We start from the raw sequence: 25,436 nt of genomic DNA on the forward strand, positions 1-25,436 counted from the left end.
GTAGACAGAAAATTCCTACTAGAAAGAGAAAATTAAAACAATGCAACAAATCCAATAAAAAACCAGCAAAAGCCTGAAAAACTATAGATAACTGTGTCCTGACTTCCTGAAATTTACAGCCTCTCCAGTGTGGTGCTTCTTGCTTCAGGTCTGATCCTTTTGTAACCTGATTTAACAGATATTTTACAGACAACTTGAAGCACATAGGACCAGACTTGCTTCATCATCCTACTTCCTTATCCATAACCCAGCTTTTTACTGGTTCTAGGATATTAATTGCAGTAATAACTGTTCTTATAATGGTTATAAGCTGTAGAAATGTGAAGATAGACAGTTTCTTTCAGGGATCAGTAACTAGACCCACTGTAGTGTTAGAAGCAGGTGACACTGCAACAAGGCAAAGTGCCTGTAAGTATGTAATGTGGGATCTACTCACTTTGAAACTCAGCCACACACTGCTCTGAGTTGCTGCTGTTGCTTCCTTCACAAGCTAAAGCAGCACTGTCAGGTTAAATGAAACATCCCAACTGGTGTGTGCACCACTGTGACGCTGTCTACAGCAGAAGACAAATCTGATGTGAACCAAGTCAAGGCTCATCAGACTTACACAGGTCTGGGCAATTCTTCAGTGGGAATTTGCTGTCACAACCCTAATAGGACACAGCAGAAATTAGAACTGGATCAAATAATCTACCTATATTGCCACATGAAAATTATGTGTATGAGTTGACTGTGGTGAGAAATCTGAAATGGTCACAAGGTTGGGGTGATCCACAAAAATATCTCATGGAGCTTTCATATGGGATTTCTGAAATAATGCGTTTTTTACAATCACCAACAACGACTCTTACTTATCATTAGGGTTTCAATCTGGGATCCTATTATTTTGTCTTAATAAAATAGAATGAATAAATACATTTCCCAGTGTTTCTGAATAAAGACATCAAGCCAGCCCCATGGCAGCAAGGGAGAAAGTTAACTAGTCCCCACCAACAGGACTTGTGCACCACTGGAGGAGATGACAAGGAAATGTCACCCTGAGCTGCTGAGGAAGAGATGCCCAGACAACAGTTCTCTAAAAAAGCCCCTGCCTTTTTTACTTGAAGAGGGATTTACTTTGGAAGAGGGATTTCAGCTGAATTCTTACAGCTTCAAAAACTCTAGAAACACTCCTGAAAAAAAAAAAAAAACTCAACTAGTTTTAGATAAACTAGCTAATTTATATCCAAAGGTGTTTTTTAATTTTTTTCTTTGAAATTGCAAATTCAAATTGGATTTACATTGTCAAATCCTATTAACAGTAAATGACTCCCAGAAGTATAGTTCTTTCTGGATTTGCTTGTGTTGTTTCCAGAAAAACTCAAAACCAGAAAAGAATTCCTGGACATTGATCTGCTTTACCATATATTACAAATAAACTTTAATTTAGTGACATCAGTTACTCTACAATTCTAATGATTTCTAACATTTTTAATCCTAGGATTTTATATTTTGCTTCCAAAGAGGTAAATCAAGATGTTGTTCAAGAGAAGAGTAGGGATTGAGCCTGGAAGATCCTGGTGTTCTCCCAGCTTACATGTCTGTTTGGTTTAAATCCTTCATTCTGGAGTGATTTCAATGACTTCAAAAGGGCTGCTGACCCCAAATGTCCTATTTCCCCTCCTCTTCCAAAGAGCTATGAGACAAGCACTCAAAATCAACAGACCCCAAGTGAAGACATGCATCACTGAAGCCCATCTTAATTTGGAGATTTTAGTGTTTGTGCTTATAGTCTCCTTTCCACAAGTTACAGAAGCCAGAAGATTATTTTAAAAAGAGAAAACCATCACGTTTTGGGGCTTTAAAAATATTACATTAATTTGGATAAAAGAGCAGGATTTGGTGACAGGATGAGAAGTTAGCAACAGTGGTTAAAGGATAGCACAGCTTGCTTCCCATGCCTTTTCATGATGAGGATGAAGCTGTTTGTTTGCTGGTTAAAGGTCATGCTGGGAGTGTGAGGCTCATCACTCCTGTGTGAGCCTCTGGGGGGAGAGGATGGAGACTGTGCTGAGAGCCCCATGGAAGCAGTGCCTCACTTGAGCCAAGGGAAAGAGCAGAAGCAGGGCCAGGCAGGGCAGGTGGCTGAGCTCCACTGGAGCAGCCACCTCTCCAGGGACCCTCAGTCCCTGTCCCAGTGCCACACGCTGGGGCTGCCATGTAGCTCCACAGCTGGTGCAGCTGTGTGACACACACAGTGCTTCTCTCTCCTCTCTGGTGCAGTGGGCTTGACCTCAGCACTACTTGTCTTCTTACTCTGAATTTCAGTGTACAAATGCCTTTTACTTATAACTGACCGTTTCACATCCCAGACACAGCAGAAGTTCAATTGCTTAAGAAGCTGAAAGACAAATACATATTGAAATACGTATTTAGGGCAGCATGAGGTTTAAAGAAGGGCTCCTAGTCAGACAGTCATTAACTGCAGCAAAACTGACACTGGCTGAGGATTATTAAGTTTTCTGTAGGCTCTCTGAAGTGACATTTTCAGAATGGGTGGTTAACTCATTTTTTTCGAAATGAGACACATACCTCCCAGCCTCCATCTCGGCTTCTCTGAAAGCAATGCCATTACTCTCCTACTGTCAGCATTCCACCTCAAAATAATCTACAATATTTTCTCTCCCTGTTTTTCTCTTCCATTGCAGTGCAAGGGGTACTACATTCTTCTGAGAGTATCATCCATATTTTTTCTTTCAAAATACCATGGATGGCCTTGGTGACTTTTCTCTTTTTTCAAATGCACTTTTTGATGTGCACTGTTATAATCTTCTAATCATGGATCTTGTATCTTTAATTTTACACCTCATCCCTTGATTTTAGCTATGAAGAGACACATGATGAGGGAGAGATAGTGCTAATTACTTGCCAGATCCATTCAAGTGAGAAACAGCAAGGAAACTATCCCCGGTGGTTTTATAAAGTGCAAGTCTTGGATGTTTTAGGCAATCAGTGAGGCATTGCTTTACCTATCCATAATTAATTATTGATTTCCTGTTGTGTGAATTGCAAAGATGACAAGACCTAATCTGATGAATAAAATAGCTTCAAGAAAGGAGAACAGTATGTGAGGCAAAGCATGAAGGACAAGATTTCAGATACAGCAGAGTTCATTATTCATTTTGCTAAGGTTATATGCAGCCAAAAAATAAAACTTTCAAAATACTGCAATAAAATGAAATAAATTAATTTCTCAAAGCATCACTTTGCCTCTTATACAGAAATAAAATTGTTTTAATATGTTTTAGAGGAAATGAAGGCAGTACTTGGCCCTTCAGCTAGAATTTCTGTTCTTCTATTTTCTCCTGCATAAGGTATATAATTTAAATTGTTAGAATCACAAAGGAACTATTCTTGCTTGTATCTTGTGTGTACAAAAAAACCTTGCTTGCAAGAAAATGTGTACAATGATTTTTGATTTGTATTGTAATTTTCATTCTAGTAATGCAATTCCACCTATCTTAACATGTATACTATCTAGAAATGCAAACTCTGGCTCTTGGCCACAGAATATCAAGTACCTCTTTATGTTCAAGGTCAGTTTCTTAAATCTACTGTCCTTCCAAAGGCTAGAAATCAATCAACACCTCTTACTCTTATTTTTCATGCATGAAACCATAAAAAAACTCCCAGATACAACTCTTCTATTATACTTGTGAGTGTAAAACATGAAAAAAATTCGTATCAGAATAGAATTTGCACCATTCTCCCTTAAGGTAAAGAGTGGTAGTACTGATGATACTGACTGTTATCAAGAGCCATTAGAAGTTTGTGCTTCCCAAAGAGCAGCAGTGCAGCTGAAAACAGAGGATCATTTTATTTAAATGTGGAGCTGTCTGACACAATGGGAATCAGTGCCCCTTCAGGAAACTCACTGGAGGAACTCACACTATCCTTGGTTTTAGGTCAAAAGTTTGTGCACAAATTGCACTTAAATCAGACTCAGAGATCCAAGTGATTACTGCCAAGCTGTGTGAGTTTAAGGATATTCTGCTTTGAACATGTAGTTCACCAGCACACATGGACATTAATAATGAGAAATGTGCATTGTTTTTTACTGATATACCTTTACCAGTTTCTGATCCACAAAGTAAGTATTGTTAACTCAAAGAGAAACACGCTGTTGGACCCAAGACTACAACTCCCAATTCAGAGGATCCTCAACTTTCTCTAAAAGCACTCTCTACAATTAAAAGTAATAAAAACAATTCAGAAACTTCCAGTGAAAGTTCTCATTTCTACTTTTTGCAGGAAGAAGTAGCTACAGCTCTTTCATCAAGACAAACTGTATCAGCAAGTAAAGGAAGTAAAACACTCAGAACAAAGCACACATACTACAAAAGAGACTCCTTTCAAAATAAAAGGTTTCTTTCTTTTTGAAAGTCTGAAATAGCAGACATATTCGGGGCATTTTTAAATTCAGTTAGCAGTTTTAGGAAGAGAAGAAGGAAGAAAGGAGGACTTCCTAGTATTTTTCTCCCACTCATTATTACATCATGTAGAACACCAAAGAACTGGAAGTAGGATATTGATGGAGCAGCTTAATATTTCATTGACCTTTGACTGAATAAAATGTACTGGCCAAATTGAATAAACACTTTTAATGTCCTTACAGAACCCAGAAGAGATGATAGTGCAAGTACATCCACACAGCTCAGCATCAGCAAAAGATGCTCACTGTTATGCATTGACTATCCCAACTCAACTACTTACCTCTGAGACAGAATATGCTGTGATTGACACAGAAATTAAATTATTTCCCTCCATGAGTGTGCTATTACTGCAAGTAAAAGTTCTACTGATCTGATTCATTTCCAACACTATAAGCAGCCATCCAACACCATCCAACAATTCCATTCAAGTCTGCTGAGAGCAACCGAGTTTCTCACCCATACTCTTTACTGCACATCTACTTTGATCTGCACCTGAACCTAGATATGCAAATATTAAGCATACAAGTTCATTAAATATGACATTTTGTTCAGAATGGTAGAAATAATATTCCTTGAATGTATTTTGGAGAAAAATATTGACATCAATTAAAAATAGTTTCTTTTTGCATGTATCTTTAAAACACTTAGAAGTCTTCAGAAAGACTTTGGATTTTTTTTTTCAGTATTGTACATATGAATCAAGCTAAACATTGTTTGCCATTAATTAATGTTGATATTAATTTTAAAATATTTAATGTATTATTTAAATGGACTAAAAATGTTCCCAGTACCAAAAGATATGAAGTTAATTTTCTTAGGTCTCTATTTTCTATTCAAATATTAAAATCCTATTTTATTCTGAGGTACCATACTTTTGAAAAAAACATCCGTAGATGTGACCTATGCATAACCTTCTGGATTCTGGATGCCTCCTCATAGCTCTACCCTAAGGATATTTCAGAAACTTCAGTTATACAATTCCCTTCAGAAAGAAGGCTTTAAGTTAAAGATACTGACTCCTGGGCTGCATTTTAAATTTTCTTTTCTTCAGAGAAGTTCAAAGGATGAAGGACTTTGGGGACAGACATTACACAAGTATGAGATTAGATTTCTCTCTTCTAAATCTGTACTTAGCAACCTTGGAGTGGACTTGAGTTTTAACTAAACAGTACCTCATCATTGCCTTATGAATCAGCTAGAGCTTACCATGAGACCCAGCAACCATGCTGAGGATGCTTTGGTGCCACATATATATGGCTCATCCTACAGAATTGTTTGGATAAACTTTGATTCTTTTCTCATTTGTTTAGTACCTCCTGAAGTCTAGTAGATTTTGGATGAAAATGCTGCAAGCTTCCATGCACTCCTTAGTGATTATCTGGAAGAATTACTGTTAAATTTGGGTGTTGAATTATTGCTTGCTACAATTCTCAGTGCTAGAAGGAAGAACTATCATGCCCTTAATGCCCTCAGGGGAAAAGCAGCAGTCAACTATAGCTGTAGATACTTCCTAAGCTCACAACTAAAACCATTAGGATTTATTTCTTTACACATTCCCAAGGTCTCTTTGCTTGGACATAGAATTAGAGAATCACAGAATCTCCTCAGTTAGAAGGGACCCATCAGGATCATCAAGTCCAACTCTTTCCCCTGAACAGAACCACCCCAAGAGACAAACCATGTGCCTGAGAGCATTGTCCAAATCCTTCTTGAACTCTCTCAGGCTGGTGCTGGGACCACTTCCCTGGGGAGCCTGTTCCAGTACCCAAACACTCTCTGGGTAAAGAAACTTTACATAATATCCAAGCTATGGGTATTGTGGGCATCATCCTTAAAGGCAGTGTCTGTGTTGTGTTTAAGTTTTACATCTACACACTACATTTGAGTATACATACATGTACATGTATGTATATAGAGGTATTTACAACCAAACATACAGATAAGTTGCCCAACAGAAACACAAATATTTGAAAAAAAACTCCACTAGTTTTGCTCTAACTTTGCTCTTATCATGCCTGATTTTAAAAAATCTAATTCATTATTGAAATAGTGCAAGTAAGGGCAGGTCTGTTTTAATGAAAAATGATCATTGGTATGGAATTTTCAGTTCAGCCCAGACTATCTTAGATTGCTATTAATTATTTTCAATATCATAGACATGGAAATTGTTTCAAAGAGAAATACTGAAACATAACTAAAGAATTAGTAGGTGATACAGCACAGTGAATAAATCTTTACTGAGGGCATGACAAAGACTTTGACTATGTAAAATGCAAAATTATTAAAATAAATTATTAATCATATTAATACATAGTAAATTATGGAATCCAGAAGGACAAAATATTTGAGAACATCTCCTTCTAACAACTGATTCTGAATCACGATTTGATATTCCTCCATGTGTTGTCATTGTGATATAGGTAAGATCGCGAATATTTTGGATTGCAAAGTATTTTCTACACTCTTTAGGCCTGCAAAATGTATTTTTATAATAGTAACCACTTTCTATCTTTCTAGTATTTTCTGCGATTGTTAATAAACAGAAATTTAAAAGAACCTACAAAAATATTACATGAGACTATGAAAAAGCTGAGGAAATCAGAACATATTCATTTGACACCACAAGTGAAATGATAATTATGGGCATTCAAGTGAAATCAAAACAACATTCAGTTTGACTTGGTATTTTGTAATATTTTGTTCTTTTTAAAGAACTTGATCTTCTTAAAAAAGTAGCCAAAAGATTTCAAATGGTACCATAGCTAGGTGAAGACTATATGTTTAGCCAAATGATGAGATTTTTCTCTATTTTTAAAAATTCAAGAGTGGTTTTAACATCACTTTTTCCCTGTGTGAATACTTCTGACTACTTCTGCATAAGCCAAAGAGTTTGCCTCTATATGTCAGTTCCATTTATTTGCACAATTTCTCCTTTAGGATTCATGACTTTTCTCATGATATGTAAATTCCTATTGTATAGTCAAATAGGGTGTTATTCAAGCAGGCAATTGGCAATCAAAGAGCCAGAAATGTTAAAATTTTCTTGCCGAAGGTCTGAATGATTCTTTAAAATACAATCCCTGGGAAGGTTTATGCAATCAAAAGAGGAAGTAAGTTAAATGGTGAGTTTACATATATGGTGCTGCTGCCTAGTGCAAATTATGTTGAAAAAGTAGTATCAAGGTAAAAATGAAGTTCAAGACTATGAAATCATTGCTCACTGAAGAGGTTTTCATGTCTCTAAGAAATAATGGGAAAAGATTACCATATTATTCTTTGCTCTGCAGCAACGACCTATCATTTCCTGCAGAATACAAAATATGCCTTTACTTTAATGACGAACTTCTTCATATTTGTGTGTGCATTGGGATAGGCAAACCTATCTTACATGAACACTGGAATGTAATATTCAGCATAAAATGCAGAATTAAGAATGCACACACACATACAAAAATCAGTAATGCCAACTTTTTCTCTAGTACTGAATCCAATGACAATTTCATGATACAGTATTTCACAAGATTGCCAATTGATAAGCAAGCCACATTTAAAAAGCTCAACTGAAGACAAATCACATGTTTCTTAAGAAAGAAAAAAAAAGTATACATTTGAAGACTATAACTCATTTGCAATATTGTCTATAGAATCGCTTTCTATTAAAATTATTCAGAAGATGCTTTAAAAAGGCTTGAGAGTATTTTACTTCAGCAGAAAATTTCCACATTTCCTTTATATAAAGTAAAATTAGGACTTTGCCTAGTTCCTAACTAACAAAAGAAAGTAATGTAATATATCAGATGATGAAATGCTGGGTGTTTTAACTATATCCCTGTTAACTAAAGATGAAAAGGATTTACCCTAACCTTGAAAGATATTTATATCTGGAGTATTTAAATGAGATCTTCTCTGATGTCTTCTTTTTTTTCAGGCAAGCTTAGTGCAAAAAACCAAAAAAATGAAAGAAATAGCATAGCTCCTATGTTCTGTGGGGCCTGGAAAAGCAAGTAAATTCAAATTTCCTCTAAATATTTTATCAGGGAATATATGTATGACTGTGCATATATGTCTGTATATGTATAGTAATATATATAGATACATATAAAACATGCATAATACACAGACATAAACACAGTCCCTCCATGGACTTACTAGGATATTGTGCATATGTAGAAGGTATTTTGGTTTTGCCACAATGCCACAAAGGAATATTTTATTTAGAAAAAAAATATATTAAAAGGAATAAAAGAAGAATATACTTGATTAAGCAAATGGAATTTTAGTACCTCAAATTAAAGACTGCCCCTAACAAAAAAACAACAAATAAAAAGCAAAACAAAACAAAAACCCAAAAAACCAAAAAAGAAAGCCACTCTTGCTAATTCTCATCCCCTATAATTCTGTCTGAAGGAAACATACAGTACCACTCTTAACAGAGATTTTAAAAATTAGTGTTTTAAGAATTTAATTGACTCTTGGACACATTGGTTTTTCTATAGATGTGCCAGTTTACCTGGGATCCCCTTATTGAAATGTCCAGCAATTGCTTTTTTTTTTAAGAGATGCCATTGTGCCAGAAAACAAAGCAAGGTGCTTGATAAATTTAATCTGCTGTTGCTGTTGCTTATTAGCAGCCTCCTTTCTCTTTGAAAGGTTCACACAGTCAGGAAAAAGATCAGAGAAATGCTAGAAGGACTATCAGGGAACTGCATGTAATGCACTTCTCTCTCACTGATATGTGCTGTCCTCAGAGAGAGCAGAACTCTGCGTATCTTCCTTGAACATACTCTCCTAAGTGAATTTAGACACTTTCCATCTAGAACACACAGGGTTCAGGGAATTCAACTGCGCAACTTAAAAGTGTGTTCTTCATTTAGGCTTTGTTACTTTTGATTCAAAGGTCTCCTGTAGAACTGCTTTGGGTACAAATCTCCGTATGCATGAAACACAACAATTCAAGACTGGTCAGCTGACAGCCAGAATACCTGGGTTGGGGAATAGATTCTGGTTTCTTGGCTCTGGGAGAGAGTGTGCTGAGCGTGCCATGACCCAGAGTCGTGGGTTGGTGAAAATCCTCTGTCATCAGTCACACTGAAGCTTGGGGACGCCCACTGCCATAAATCAATCAATCAGTCAATCATTTATTAATCAGGTACTTGCATTTTCATAGTTAATATAAAAATGGGCTCTAGACAATGCCTGCTCTATAATGATACTTTAGCTTCATATTATAGAAGGGGGTTTATCTTAAATTAATTCATCCTTTTTCTAAGAGGGTGACATATTAATCTGAAAAAGCTTTTGCCAATTGTACAGAAATAAATTAAGCCCTGCTGAAAAATCAGCACTGCAAAGTACATATGCTCATGAACAATCTGAACACATGAATAGTTCCTTCAAGTCAAGCCACTATTTTTGAGGAATTATTGAGCTCTGGATTTAGAATTTAGGTCTTTAATGTAGGGTTTAAGTTCTGCACAGACCTTTTCACTAGATAAATTTAACCTAAACCAGCTTCCTTTTGGGGAATGTCTGACTGATAATAACAACCTTACCAGAAGAAAATCCAAACGATGTGTCCCAAGTCTACATGATAGGAGACTGTAATTAACATTTTTAAAAGGTGAGTAGGTATATTTTATTTAAGAAACGACTTTAGATTCTAAAACTCCTTGAGACTAGGGTTTTGAAGTTAAATGCTGTCAATTTTCATGGAACATTTAGTCATAAAGGACTTTCTCATAAAGTCATCTTCTTATTATTCTGAAAGTCACATGAAAAGCAAGACTTTTACTATATCCATGCTGCCTTAACTGCTTTGAAGACTTCAGGCAATTCTATATATTTTTTTCAACCAATGACAGATGAGGCCATCTTGAGAGTGACTCCATTAAATGCCTATCACAAAAGTATCCCTGCTGTAAAAGGTACAACACATGCTGAAGGACAACTGTTCCAAATAGCCTCCCTGGTTTCTAGCTTTGGGTGGTGTCTTTATTCAGATGGCAGACAAATGGGACAAACATTTCTAATATTCCGTGCAGAACAGAAACCTACCAAAATAAATGGGAAAGAAAAATCTTTTCTACAAATTTATCATGACCTCTACTTATACACTGGAAGACAGAGTAAGTGTAAACATAATGATAGCAAGTAAACATATTTTGTTGGAGCCTGAGTTGTTAGACAAAGCAAACCAATTAAGAGAAAACATATTCTTCCTGACAATTCCTCCAGCTCATAAATACTACACTCATTTAATGTTAATTGAAGATTGTTTTTAGCTAATAAATTTTCTTTCATGTTAAGCTCACTTAGCACAACCCTTTTGCTCAAATTTCCTCATGTAATTTAACAAGCTATCTGTATTTAAGAGTAGTTGGTTATTTTCTTGAATATTGACATAGAGAAAAGTTTACCAGCTAATGGAAATTTGCTCTCTTACAGTCACATCTATACTTTCTCAGGTGTCCCCAAATCTTTAACCAGTGAATACCCTAGAGACTGGAGTGGGGGACAGTGATACTGAATCAAAAATAGGTCCTTTAAAGAAGCCCTGTAGTAGCTCCTTGCACCTTGCTTAAGAGGCTAAGCATGAAGGGAGTAGGATCTCTCTTTCTGGGTGCTGTAAGCAGCACTTGCCTCTTCTGCTAACTCTAAAATATAGGTTGCCAAGAGACTTGAAGAGCAGGGGGGTACCAGGAGTTTGAAGCATAGGAATAAACTGTGGGATAGCTGCTGTATCCTGTTTTTCCCTGTTTTTGAGCCACTGACCTTCCCATGGGGCTTTGGACCATGGGAAAATTAAGGATATTTGAAAATCAATATTTTAAGCAATTTGGAACAGACCCCATGAAAACAGAAACAGATAACGATCATTTATGAATATATGTCTCGCTTGTAGAAAACAAAGAAGTTTGAAAATGATGATACTGTCTTTGGGAGACCATATTTCCTCTACTCATGAAAAATGTGGTCACCTTTCCAGAAATTAATCACACTAAATAATCTAATCACTGTCTATATGTGACTGAACCTGAACATTGTTTCCCTCTTGGTGGACTTTTTCAGACTAGATTTCTATACCAGCTATTGCTTGTAAATTATGCAGTATTTCCTATGTGCTCTTGCATAATGAAGGACCTGCAACTTTTGGGGTCGCTGGCAGCTCCTTAATTTCAAGACTAAATTAATTGCTTCCTCTTTGTCTGTCAAGTCTTTTTCTTTTTTCTACAGTTTTAGGACCAGAAATACTGATGCACTTTACAACTTTTCCTTGCTGGACTGTGTTAGGGTAGTGAACCACACCAGGGAGCAAAATTGATTTTTTCCTGCCCAAGCACAAGCCTGGAGAGGACCATCTAACACTATCACCTCACTCACAGATCTGAATGCTGTTTACTTTCTTTGCCTTTCCCACACCAGCCCAGCCTAACAAGTGTGTGTGTGTCCCACTAAAGCCACAACACACCTATGACCTGGAAATCCCCAGACACTGGACAGAACCTGCCAGTGGAGAGTACAGGCTGTGGCACGGCTCTGCAAACACAGTGCACAGTGCATCCACAAAACAAGAGCATCCACACCAATCCCCAACTCTGGGGATTGTGTCAGTGCAGTTTATGCTGCAGTTTCTGCTCACTGTAGGATGTTCCTAGCAATGTTGAGCAAAATTAGAAAAATGAAAGAGGTTTTAGTGTTTTTGCTGATCCAGTCACACTTGGACTAAATATACTGACTGCTACTGTATCAGCAGTAAATATGTATTGCCTTCTTTGCCCATTAATACAAAAAATAATACTTCTATTCTTTTTACAACTTCTTCCTTTATTGTGAATGTGTACCTTTAAAAATATACCAAGTTCAAGCTATTTGGTTACATCATTTCTCAAACAGAAGATAAGTGCTGCTGCTTTCACTTAACTATAATGGGATGCTTGCAATTTCCTTGCATTACAATACAAAATTGTGTCTCTGTTGGCCAATTCTTTGAATGCAATTGTATAGATACTTCAGCACATGGGAGCAAATTGCTGATGTTATGCAATGGGATTTACCTGCACTTCAAAAAAAGGATATGCAATTGCAAGATACTGCAAAATGCTGATCATATTACACTGTATGTTCACTCACTTTTACTGGTACACATATATTTTAATGGGACAAAACAAAGATTGCATTGATCCAGTATCTTTATATTACCCAAGTAACTGCCTATTAGTATAGTGAAACTTCTCTAACTTTCCTATCATAAAACCATAACACTTGCCTTCCAATAGTGGTTAAACTCAGACAGCCAGTGTAAGAGTCAGCCTATTACAGGCAAGTTCATTAAATATCATAATTTTATAAAGATTATTGTATGTATTTCATCAAAAAGGAGTATTTAAAAATAACTATCTGAACATTTTGATTACAAGAAACCATATTTATACAAGGCTTAACAGCACACATAGTGGCATATAATTAGTATACAAATATGTAGCAGAGACTGATCTTCATTTTAAGATTTTGTGTAGGAATTAAGTAATATAAACATTAATACAATTCTCTTCCTGGTAATACAGATGATCTGTCTGCTATGAGTGTCGTGGAAGCTACCTCTAAAGTTAGCCCGTCCTATTTTCCATTTCACAAGTATGTATTTGTGGCCATGGAAAATGCTCTTGTAAGCATGCAAGGTACTTAGTACCTGAGCATGCTTAGTATGTAAGTCCATCACCAGCAGTCACACCAGCAGCCATCAGTGTCCCTTAGGTAGCAGTAAACTCAGCAGCCACACAGCACAAACATTATTACCTCCTGCATGGAGCAACCCAAGAAACTGCTTTTCCATCACAGCACATATATACAGACAGAAGGTTGGACATGAGCCAGATATTGTAAGAACCTCTAAGAGATTATGGTGCAGAACAGCTCAGCCTCTACAGTGCAGCCACCCACACACACAGAAGTCAGGCTATGCACACTTCGAGTGTGTTACTGCCTTGGATCAAGAAAAGCCTACTCTGGCTCATGTTTGTTCCCACCTCTTAATGGGACAGTTGAGGACCAGCTTGTTATTTGGAACGTTTTCACAGATGGCATCCCTAGGGCTGCCAAGGATGACTGAAAATACTGGAAGTGAACAATGGGAGAGACTCAATAATCATCTTCCTCACTCCTCTGACTTGACACAAGCAGGGCTGAGGCATGCAAAAGAACAGCATTTCACACAGAAGGTCAGCTTCTGCCAGCTTGAGATTTGGTGCATACATTTCATGTAACTAAGCTATTTCCTTGTGCAGAGTACACGCAACACAGACCACACCAACAACAACTCCTCCCTACTTCACCATCCTTATGTCTCAGTTTTCACTAGGGCCTGAACTGAAGATGCTGCATGAAGTCTTAGCTCTGTCTGATGAGATTCCAAATACAAATATCACTTACATAAGATTTGACATTTCAAGCAAGAAGACATTGAAGAACTAAATCTGCAGGCTGACACTTACACGGAATGTAATTCAGTTTGGAAATATCCAGCAAGAATTACTGTAAATGTTTTCATTTACTAAGTAGACTCTTATGTTTAAAAAGCTATATAGAATGCTGTTTCACAGTGTTATATTACTCTACTGCAATTCATTTTCAAGAGGGTAGCAGGCCTGTGGGAATGGCATGGTACTATGGACTCAAGAGACTGTCTGAAAACCAAGTGCATTTGGTTTCTGCTGGCTGATTAGAAACAATGCTACCAGGTCTCAGCCCAGCTCCATAATGTAGCTGGGCCCTAAGCACCACTCCTTCAGATACTCTTGTTTACATTCTCATGAGGAAATTTGGGAGCTGAAGGGCTGGAAATCTGGAAATCTCCTCAGAAAGAGGTGAGGAGGTGTAAGAAGGACTGTTCCAGTAGGAGAGCTTACATACATTTGTTCTATAAACAGAGGATTTCACTCTCCAGGGCTGTCAGATCCAGCATCTTTTGTACAAATCTATTTTAAAATCAAATTCACACCCCCTTTTCACCACCACACATATTTTCAAAGGACATTTTTATGTTAAAAGTAGAAATTACAGAAAACGTAAGAAATCCAAGTATCTGAAACTTTAAGTGAAACTTCCAAGTGAATTTCCAGTCACATAAACAAATATTTTGGTCTAAAGTCTCGCAGCCCCCAAATTTGGGTAACAGTAGGAAAGATGATAAATCTAGAAAAAACCCAAGCCTTACCTTCTTGTAGAGACTTCTCAGGTCTCTGTACTGCCACATACTATTGAGGACCTGAGATGCTGCTTTCACCACTTTAGGCGAATGCCTGTTAGACACATACATTAAAATGGGAGAGAGAGAGAAAAAAAGAGTGAGAAAGAGACTGTTCAGTAAAGGACACCATTAATTCCAATTTTCAAATGCATCACTATGGATTTAAACCCACAAATAAAGTTTGTTTCAAGTATACCATAACATCTTTGCTTGGCATCTTGGAGACCAATGTGTTTTTAAGCAAGGGCACTATATCTTATTTCTATAGTACTAGTCAATCAGTGAGGGGCAAAACTTGTGCATCTCAGTTCACACAGGAATTTCTGCTGAGAGCATAGTAACAGGAACAGGAGCATTGGCAAAATTGTTGAGGACCCAGCTGGCTCTATGTACATCTAAGACACACTACAACTTTTGGCATAAAGGACAAGGAGTCAGAGCAGAATTTCTTTCTCTGCAAGCTGCTGAACTCCAGCTCAGGATAGTGTGCAGAACACATTAAGGTCCTCTCAGTAGTGGCCAAAAGAAACTCTAGATAAGTGATGAGCACTGGTTTTGAAATGCAGAGCCAAGATACTGAAATACAACTGATTACAAAAAATTATGATAAATTTCATTAGGAATCCAAATGTGGACTAGGATTTTGCTCACACCATTATCCTTTATTGACTGCAATACAATGTCATGTGGAAAACCATGTAACTTCACATGGTCTTTCTCTTCAGACAAGTCAAGACGGTCTAAACTATTGTTACAATCAGCTGGTGTCATATATTCCTGCTGAAATAGGTAACTAAAAAATATACTTTAAAAAGGCAAAAGCAAAATAAAAAAAATTAAAAAAAAAATCAGAGAGTATTCATCTCAGTGAGGAAGGGTCAAATAGAAAAGGACCAGGAAGACAACCCAGCCCATTAAGGAAGCATACACTGTGAAGGATCAAAAATACATATAAAGCAGTAGAATGCTAGAAAACCTTGCAAAGGCCAAAGTCCAGAGTGAGGATTGATGGAGTTCAGGGCAGTCATTGAGGTGATTTATGTTTTACTCAGAAGAGCTGTATGGTTTGAAACATCAAAGAGAAACCAGAAAACCAGCAGCAAGCATAAGTTACTGCTTTGGGCAGGTTCATTCTGTGATTTTTGAAAAGGATCACTGGTAGGCTGACATGCAAGCTGGTAAAGCGTTGTTATGACACAACTGATTCATTCATACAAGATTTCCCTGGTAATTTATTTGGTGCTTTTTTTTCTACTTCGATTCCATTTCTCATCCAGAGTACAGCAGTAGGTGGGTAATTGGTGAATAAACAGGATTTTGATAAACTCTTTCAAGCATAATTGTTTTTATTATACTTCCAGCTGTGCTGGCTGGTAGGGTGCTGGTAAGCATGGAGTAACCAAGAAAATAACTGTGCCCACCAGCCCATGAGCACTGAGGAGAGGCAGGAGCTATGGAGATATGGGCCTGGCCAATCTAACAACCTTATGAACACCAGTTCTCTCACGTGGTCATACAGGGAGACCATTCAAGCCCTGGGCATATTCCAAAGGCTATCAGGGCCAGCCCCACACCACTGGCACTGATACATACCAGGATGCATGGCCAGTTCAGAATCCTGCATGTTCAGAAGCAGTTGCTTCATACTGGACAAAATGATTTCATACAGAAGTGATTTACTGTATTAAAGTGAGCATGTCAGAATTTTCTATCAGTCCAATAACGAACCAGCAATTTCAGTTTTCAAACAGTGAATTGTTTGAACCCGTAAGAAACCAAATCAAACCAATAGCACAGAGTACTGACATTTCTGAAAGCTGAAAAATTGAGCTTTTACTTAAGATGGGCATTAGCAGCACTGTGTGTTGACAGGTTTTTTTTGCTCTAGAACTGTGTAACCTATAAAAATAATAACACAGGACTGCAGGTCAAAGTACTTGGCAGGAGGGATGTGTATCATGACTTTGAAGAGCATTTTGGAATTACTCTGCTCTACATTAATTAGAAATAGATGTCTTTCACAGTTATGAGGGACATTCAGACAGGAAATGCCCTTGGATCCTCCTAAAGCTTCCCATGATACTTCAAAAATTCCAGACTCAACAGGTAGTAATGATACCAGATAATGAACAGGTAGACAAATGCATTATTCTGAGGAAATACACATTTGGCTTAAGAGAAATAGATATGAACCTGCTTGCAACATCAGTACATTTGATCCAGAAAATATGAATAAAAAATTTAGGTAGATTTAATAATTACAAAATGCAAATATAAATAAATTGGGAGAACATGGGGAGTTCCCACAACTGGAATCACATACTTGGTCACACTACTTTTTACCCCTTACAACTTGAATGCAAGAATGTTTCAATAATGAATTTGGTATGAAAGGAAAAGGGTGACAATAGAGGAAAGAAATGTGATTAAATTATACTGGCAATGCTCTGATCACATAGGCGAGCACAAGTTCTCATACCAAATGTAGGGTGCATAAATCTTTCCTTCAGGTTGTGGCCTGGCTTTGTGGGGCTCTTTAAGAGCTCTGATGCTGCAGTAGGCTGTGTGATGACAGCTCCGAGTAGCTGGACTGATGGGTTTTGTACACTACAGTGAAGGCTTTTTGTTTTCAAACTGCCACAGTCCCATTGCACTATACTTCATCAGGTTGACAAATATGAGAACCAGGCTATCTGTTTTAGGCAAAAGAAGGATAAAGAGTGAACTCTTCATGAAGGGTGTGTACATAGCCAAACAGACAAGATGAAACCATAGCTGTTCTGAAAATGTCACAGTTGTATGCAAGATATTTTTTGCCTCACCAAGCAGCCTAATGGCTCTCTCAGAAGCAACCAGTCAAAATCCACAGATCTACTACCAAGCTGGCGGCAGGGAAAAGGGTGCTGTGAAGAGGGACAGTGACTTTACATTCTCCACTCCTAGATCAAGAGGAACAGTATCAGGACTGTGGTGAGGTCCTTACTTTCAAAGGGCCCCTCCACCTGTCACGCCTTGTGCAGGGGGCAATCCAACTACTCTGATCCCTAATACTTATCAGGATCTTCTGCAATTGCTTAGAGGTAGGGGTTATTGTAGACAATTACTCTTCCTTAAAATGCACATGGAGTGCACTCCCTGCACTGATGAAGGCACATCAGAAATAAACCAAAGCAGAGGGACTTTTGGTATTGGCATTGCCTGTTTCTTGTCACCCTTCACACTGGCATGGGAATTCTGATGCAACTAAAGGATTCAACTCGCGATTGCACAGAGAAGGCAAACACATTCAGGACTAGTAATAACTACTGGGGAGGTTAAAAAGGTGCAAGGTGATTTGCAAAACATACTTGTCTCCTTTACTCTTAGATATGCCAACCAGTTTCTCAATGCCGCCTGCGTCTCGTAAGGCCTTGGCATTCTCCATGTTTTTAGTGATGACTTCATGCAGAGTGCAGCAAATGGCAGTGACGGTGTCATCAGACATGGCCTTGCTTGCCGAGCTGTTGCTGTTGTTAGCGCCTGGCAGTCGGTGGACCAGATCCCTCATGGCATACTTGCCTTGTTGAAAGAAAATGAAGGGAGAATTCAGAAGATACAGCAATAAAGGGTGAGGGAGAAGTACAGGGAAAGCACGCACGACTCACAGCACCATTTGCATTATTGCACGTAATCTCATTGGACACTGATATTATTTTGGAGCAAGCCATATTCATATGATTGCACATTCAGGCATTTCACACATTAAGGACTCTGTTAATAATTCCATACTGCATCAGTCAGAGACTTCCCATATGGCTGTATCACACCCATAAGAGAATGGAACTATGATGGCAAAGACCAAGTATATGCACAAAGACAACCTGAATACCACAACTCACAGAACTTGGCAAGTCCTCATCTCCCATTAAACAACTCACAGCTTGTTATCATAAATGGAATGTGCATCAATTGTTAAAACCACAACAGTGAATGCAAACCCAACAATGTTATTTGTGAAAAGGTCTTCTCTGAAGACTTCTTCATGTACAGGGTTAATTATATTCTACATGCAGCAATTTAACTCAGTTTATTAGTGTTTCTTAGACTGTACTGCTCAAGAGGATACCATCTTTTTCACACATCCTTAGTTGTATGCATGGTACTGACCAGAAAAGGAGCCTTTCTGACATCTATTCCAGTCTGGCATTTTGCAAGGATTTACTGAATAAAACACTAACCTCCAGAACTTAAAATCTCCTAAAATGAAAAGAATTTTTAAAATGGTCACATCAAACATCTGAAGAAAAAGAAATGCTGTCAATTATGTTTGGGCTTGATGATCTTTTTCAACCTAAATGATTCTAAGATTATTATAATTCTTTTTCATGCTTAAATAAACAAATTTCTTTTCCAAAATTACACCTAAAAGCAATGTAGTGCTTGTGAAAATAGTAAAAAAGCAGCTTCTGAGAATATATATATATATGATCTAGGTATATAGATATATATGTACATATAGTAGGATTAGCACCAGCACAGATACACAAGAAGCCTCACATCAGTTCTAGAGGATTGCTATTATGGTGAATGGCTGCTCAATCCTCCAATGTGATGAAGAGAAGATCAGAGAAGGCAAAGGTCTGATGAGGTTATTACTGAGGTCAGTGAAACAGCTCTGCATCACTTTCAGTGCAGCTGAGCCAGCAATTTGCATACAGCAATCACCATGAGTGTATCACACAGGATGAAAAGGACAGGAAAACTGGGAAATAGAAACATAATTAGTAATCTAATCTACATCACATTTTTTGAATGATCAGGTGTGATTATTGTATATAATATGGTAATTTAATCAGATTTTGTGGATAACTTAAAAATGTTCTGATCTATAAGTGCTTATGTGTACTTATTAAAAATCTTATTTCTAAATTAATAAATTCAGTTGTTTGTATCTATATTTGAAGGTAGAGGCAAGAGGAAAATCACGTATTTTAACTGTTAGACATCAAACCATTTTTATTTTTCACAATTTTTCCTGCTGTGGTAGAACTACAGTGAGTCATTTGAACAGAATATTCGTAATACAGATAAAAACTTAATCTCTGTATTGAACTGTTAAAGATTATCAAATAGATTTTGTGGTAATGTGAGGTGTTAGAAAATACTCATTTTATACTATGTAAAAATATTCCTGATTATAAAAAGTATTAGACTGCCTACAAAATGTGTACAATAGGATTTGAATCTTACCAGTGCATTGCAATACAAATACAAATCCTGTCCTCAAACATATTTATTTCTTTGAACTTAATATTTAATTTACTTGCACTGTTACAATTTTAAGCAATATTATTAATATCAGACATAGAACAGCTGTTAGCACTTCTTTCAGAAATTATTTGTTTGAGCAAACTGAAAATCTTATTTTCCCCAACACATTTATGAAACACTGTTGCAAAAAACTCTGAAATGCTATTTTCACCTGCATCTGTCTGTTCTGTGCTACCTGAACACATTAATAGTTGTATATCACTTACAGTGATTCCTTCAGTTTGCGACACATATCAGATTAAGCTGGTGTTTCAAAAAGTAAACTATGATTTGATATAGCTTTTACTCTTCTAGAGCAGTGTCTGCCACTGGTCAGGAGTAAAAAAATCAGAAAAAAAACAGACCAGTGAGACTTTGTGCTTTACTCTGTGTATACATCCAGAATAGACCAATATTCCTTTTTCTTTTTAGACCTCACTTAAATTGCAACAGACCATCTCAGCCCCTCGGTCCTCTGGTGGAATCAGTTCATGATGATCATTTCATTAGCAGCCAAAGACTGCATCCCAGAGCACTGGGTGTAAGGAAATCTGGATGGCTGTCCCAAGCAGATTTCTTTCCTGGAACTGGTTTAGTATTCCAGGCAGTAGTATTCACATCAGTACACATGCCTAGACACACAAGATACTGCTTACCATCAATAAAGGCTTTGGAGCTATCACAGAAAGCTCAGTCAGAGAACTAAAACAGACACAATCAAGCAGGGTATAAGCATTCTGGACATACCAATGCTCAGCAGCTTCTAACATTTCTGCCATCCACACTCTTCAGCTAGGTGTTGGTCTAAAACCCAGTCACTGTATTCCATCTGTGGAAGCTGTGCAAGCTGGTGCCCAGTCTGGACACCCCCCTACCAGAACCTGTAATGTCACTGCCAGGCCCCCCTGTCAGGAGCTGCCTGCTGGGGAGACAAGCTTCCTTCTCCCTGCCCTGTCCCCAGGAGGCAGCGAAAGACAAAAATGCTGCTTCCAATGAAGTGCTAACCCATGTAGGTAAAGCAACCGACCACAATCCCACAGGCATTTGATGCCAAGGACACCAGAACGTCTTTCCAGAGGTTCACCAAACACAGCTGGCACAGCAGCTGTGAAGAAGTGGGTGGCTGGGCCACAGAGCTGATCCAAGCCACTGCTTATGTGGGCCTTAAAACCTAATAACAAGTGTAACTGTTAGCACATTTGCTGTGGTTTGAGGACTTTGAGCACTGTGCTAGCTATATGAAAATATATTGAAAAAGCAGGAAATTTGCTTTGTGATGAATTAAGCCATGGAAGTTGAAAGTCAAAGACTATTCTTTATACTGCAACAAGTTTTTCTAAAACTATAAAAATAGTTAATAAACCACTGTAGTACACTAACAGAAAAAAAACCCATCAGTTACTGGTTAACTTATCTCAGTTATGTTTCTACTGCTTTTCTGCAGACATGAATAAGAGTCATGTTTTCCAGCACGACCTATAGAAGAAACCTTGCTCTACAGTGGTGTGAATGAGAAGTACTACCACAGGTACTGTTGCATCAGCCCAACACAACTGTGATCCGTGACCTCTGCACTGGTGTATGTTACATTTTGCAGATTTACTTAGAATTATGTTTTTCCGTGCTAAGAGCCTCTTCTGAAAGCAGACTGAAACGTGTAATGGAAACCAGTGCTGGAACATCAGCAAAATGTTATCTAGCACCACTATTACCTAGCACCACTAGTAGGAGAGTTGGGCAATTCAGCTTGCAACACAAGAAGCCTCCCTGAATGGAAGAAGTGAGAACTGATGAGGATGCTGGGAAGAGAGGTGGATGTGTGTGAGGATTATATTAAAAATAAATAGCCTCGGTAATTTTCATTAGGGTCCATACAGAACTACTTTAATCTACAAACAAATTGATTTTTTATTTTTATTTTTTTGTATTTGAACAACATTACACATTGTAAGACCCAAAACTGATTTGAAGCTTTTAAAGAGGATTTACATAATATGATTAAACATAGCCAACAGCTTGACAAGAAAAAAAGAAAACTTATTTATTTGTTCAATTTCATTCTTAAAGGAAGGAAGAAAGACATAAAATAGACGTTACAGGAAAGGGGTTATCTTGTGGGTGCTTAGAAGAGCATTTTTCTAATACTATACATTTAAAAGTTATTTTTCTAAGATAAGACTTCCATCATTTTCATATTAAGAAGGTGATTCATCTAACACGATGCACTAAGTCTTTGACTGTGAGATGATAGCATCTGCTTATTATTTCAACAATGAGGATTTAATGTCTTTTCCTTTGCATGATAAAAGTCTCAGCACCTTAATACCTGCCTGCATTACTTAACTCAGGAAACTTTTCACATCAGAGGATAAAATACCTGTCCTAAGAGAGATTCTGCCTTCAGAGCCAAACAGCAGAGCAAACTATTCTTCTGGTAGATTAAACCACAGCAAAATCATCACAGATAAGGTTCTACTTCTGGAAATATTTCCCTACTATTGCCTTGAGACAAGCTCGCTGCTGTTATAACATCATTGAAACCACTTATATTTTCACTCATCTCTGAACAATGCCTTTGACACACTGGCAAATTTATTAAACAGTTGTGACATAGTTCTTAGTGTGACAGTATAAGATTAGGAAAACTGACCTATTAAAGACACAAGAAACCCCAAACAGGTGTTAATTCAAACTAAGACCACTGTCTTAGAGATAGATCTTTTTCTATAAAAGTAATTGTTCACTATTCTCCTCTCCAAAGATATCCATTAATTCACATCATGTAGCTACTTAACATAAAAATGGCAAAATGCTGCCATACTTTCATTGTTGTAAAGGCACAGATATCCTATTCCAGAACTACTGGTGCCTGTAGTCAGAATATTTGTGATTTCACTTCTCTTTCTGCTAACACGTGCGCTCCACTTAGACGTATGTGGTTTTGGGCACTTTCACCACCCCTGTGTTTTTAATACTACTCAACTTCAGTATTTCACAGACTTCTGAAAGAATATGACTGGGAGAGCTTTTATTATTATTTTCAATCATTACTTAATAAATGTGCCAAAACTGTCTAGTTAATTTGTATGGAACAGATTTGGGTCATAAGTCAGTGTATTATTCAACTGGTAGTTAATAAATCAGAGTGTATTCATCACACAAAAGCAGTGTCAGAAACATGGCTACTGTACTTGATGGTTCATTCCTGCACCACGCTTCCACTGTCAGATAGCCCTGTTCTAAGCTGTAATACATCACCACTACTGGCACTTGTGTAGCACCTGGAACTGCTCCCAGGGTCCAGCTGTAGCTGCTCCAGAGGGGCCCTGTGCCTACTCTGAGCACTGGAAATTTTCTAGTGCATACTGAGGTGCAAGAGGGGGTGTAAACCCCATAAAAAAGAATGATTATGCTTATTGCAATATGTAGCAGACTCTGAACATGGGCAATACAAGTTATAGTGTGGGCATCAGAGCAGCAGTAAGCCTCATGTAATTTCAGAGGGCAAAGGTGTGTAATAAGATTTTCTTTCACCAGTGAAAGACTCAAGGGGGGAAACTACCCTGAATTTTAAAGGCAAAATATGCAAAGAGATGAGAAATGCTGTGATACTGGGTATTAGAGCCAAACACGTGATTTTTTGTGGGACAGGGTAGGAAGTGAGCTCAAATATATGAAGCAGGGTAATTGTAGAACTGCTGGGCCAGGAGTAAAGGCAGCAGATGGAAGGAGGCACAAACCTGTATCTTTGAAAGCAAAAAAGGCAGCAGTACTCAGGTTGAGAGACACTTGACCCACTGAGTAAATGATTACTCCTCAGACTTTGGGGAGCAGCAGGAAAGGTGAGTGAAGAATAAGAAAAAAATCCAACTTATGAGGCAATGTTGGTTTATAAAAGAGGACCCCTTTTAAAAGAAGGTTTATAAAAGAAGACAGAGAAGCACAACCTGAAATAAGGGTCATAGCCAGCACAAAGTTTAATGCCCTCTGGCACACCACTAAATGACATGACTGCTTTCTACTGCAAGCACTGAGACAGTGACTTTGCTCTCCTCCTGGCTCTGTAAGATACAGTCTGTAGCAGGGCTGACTGCAGGTACACTGCATGTGAAGGACTGCAAGCCCTACAGCTTGCACACAGCAGAGCTCTCTTTCCTCCCTCTGGGATCCCTCATTTGATGTGACTTCAGCTGTGGACAGAGCAGGTTTATGATACGCCAAGGTAGTGCCTACTGCCAAGACCCCATGGCCTGGCTCATGGTCTGTGATGCTCCTCAGCACAACATGTCTGTTTCTTACTCCTAAGACCACAGTGCATCAATTGTTACTGGAAAAAGAAAGTGGAAAAACCCTGGTGAAGTAGGACTTACAAACATGCCCCAAACAGCATGAGCCCCATCACTTCTAGGAAGTGTCAGAGAACAGACAATTCACTTTGGGATGGTAAGTGAAAAGAAAATGATTAAACCATTTTCAGGTAAATAGGGGGAAAATTATGTGTCCAAACAGATATAGAGGAAACATGGTTTCAAAATCCTCTGGACACCTGAGATACCTGCCCAATTAGTAGACCTATGGAAGACATACAGGCTTCTGGAAAAGCAGATGTAAACAATGTTGGAAACCCTTTGGCCCTTAAAGTTCAACACTTATCTCTAGACATCTAGATATCATTCTCAATGTTTGGCCAAAAATGTTGGTTAGGTACTCAGGTCCTTTTACTTCTTATGTTAGTGACATGCACAAACATTTGTAATCTCTGGCACTTCAAAATAAATACATATTGCACTACATAATGGTAACTGACTATAGTTCTGCTATTATCCAAACCTATCCAAAAAAACTATCACCTCAGCTCAATTATTTATAAAGAAAAGAGTGACGAGTTAAACTGGTTTTAGTAAGCACCTCCAACCTCATGGGCTGGAAGCCACTGTTTTAGCTGCTTCACATTAAGCATAACGTGCCAATTAAGTTGGGATAATGAGTACTTTGAGCTAGAGAACAATACCAGACATAATTTCCTTGCAGGTTTTTTTTTTTAATTTAAATTTTAAGACTCTGTAGAGAATAAATTATTTTTTGAGAATCAAGAAAGAATAAAAACCATTACACACACATGCCCTCCTGTGCCCCCAAGGATCCAGGTGCACTTTGCTCATGGCTGCTGAAACTGAACAAAGAATCAGGTGGAGGTCTCAGATTCCCTCTTCACTTCAGATAAATGATACACACTTTCAGGTTTTCACCATCTCTGATGACAGGCAGCAAAATTTCAAGACATAAGATTGGTATTTGGTACGGACTACAACAAAGAGGAACAGTATCTTCCCTGATGCATTATAAGTGATGTGTCAGTCACTCGTTTTCTTTTTTAAAAATCTTTTTTATCAAGAATAAATTCAGCCATCAGCACTGTAGCATATAAA

General features: G+C 37.8%; 1 protein-coding gene across 4 annotated transcripts in view; it reads right to left on the bottom strand.

Moving 5' to 3' along the window:
* The window catches only part of CTNND2 (catenin delta 2), a 511,553-nt gene that overhangs the window by 18,279 nt on the left and 467,838 nt on the right, over nt 1-25,436 (bottom strand). For 3 of the 4 annotated variants that reach the window (XM_056485067.1, XM_056485066.1, XM_056485065.1), the window contains exons 16-17: nt 18,066-18,276; nt 14,686-14,770 (exon numbers count right to left, since the gene is read on the bottom strand). In XM_056485067.1, coding sequence (XP_056341042.1) covers nt 14,686-14,770; nt 18,066-18,276 — 296 coding nt within the window. Of the gene's footprint in view, nt 1-9,454; nt 9,581-14,685; nt 14,771-18,065; nt 18,277-25,436 lie in introns of all 4 variants that reach the window. The other variant, XM_056485064.1, reaches the window with a different exon arrangement.

Source organism: Oenanthe melanoleuca, chromosome 2 (assembly GCF_029582105.1).
Source record: "Oenanthe melanoleuca isolate GR-GAL-2019-014 chromosome 2, OMel1.0, whole genome shotgun sequence".
Classification (NCBI taxonomy): domain Eukaryota; kingdom Metazoa; phylum Chordata; class Aves; order Passeriformes; family Muscicapidae; genus Oenanthe; species Oenanthe melanoleuca.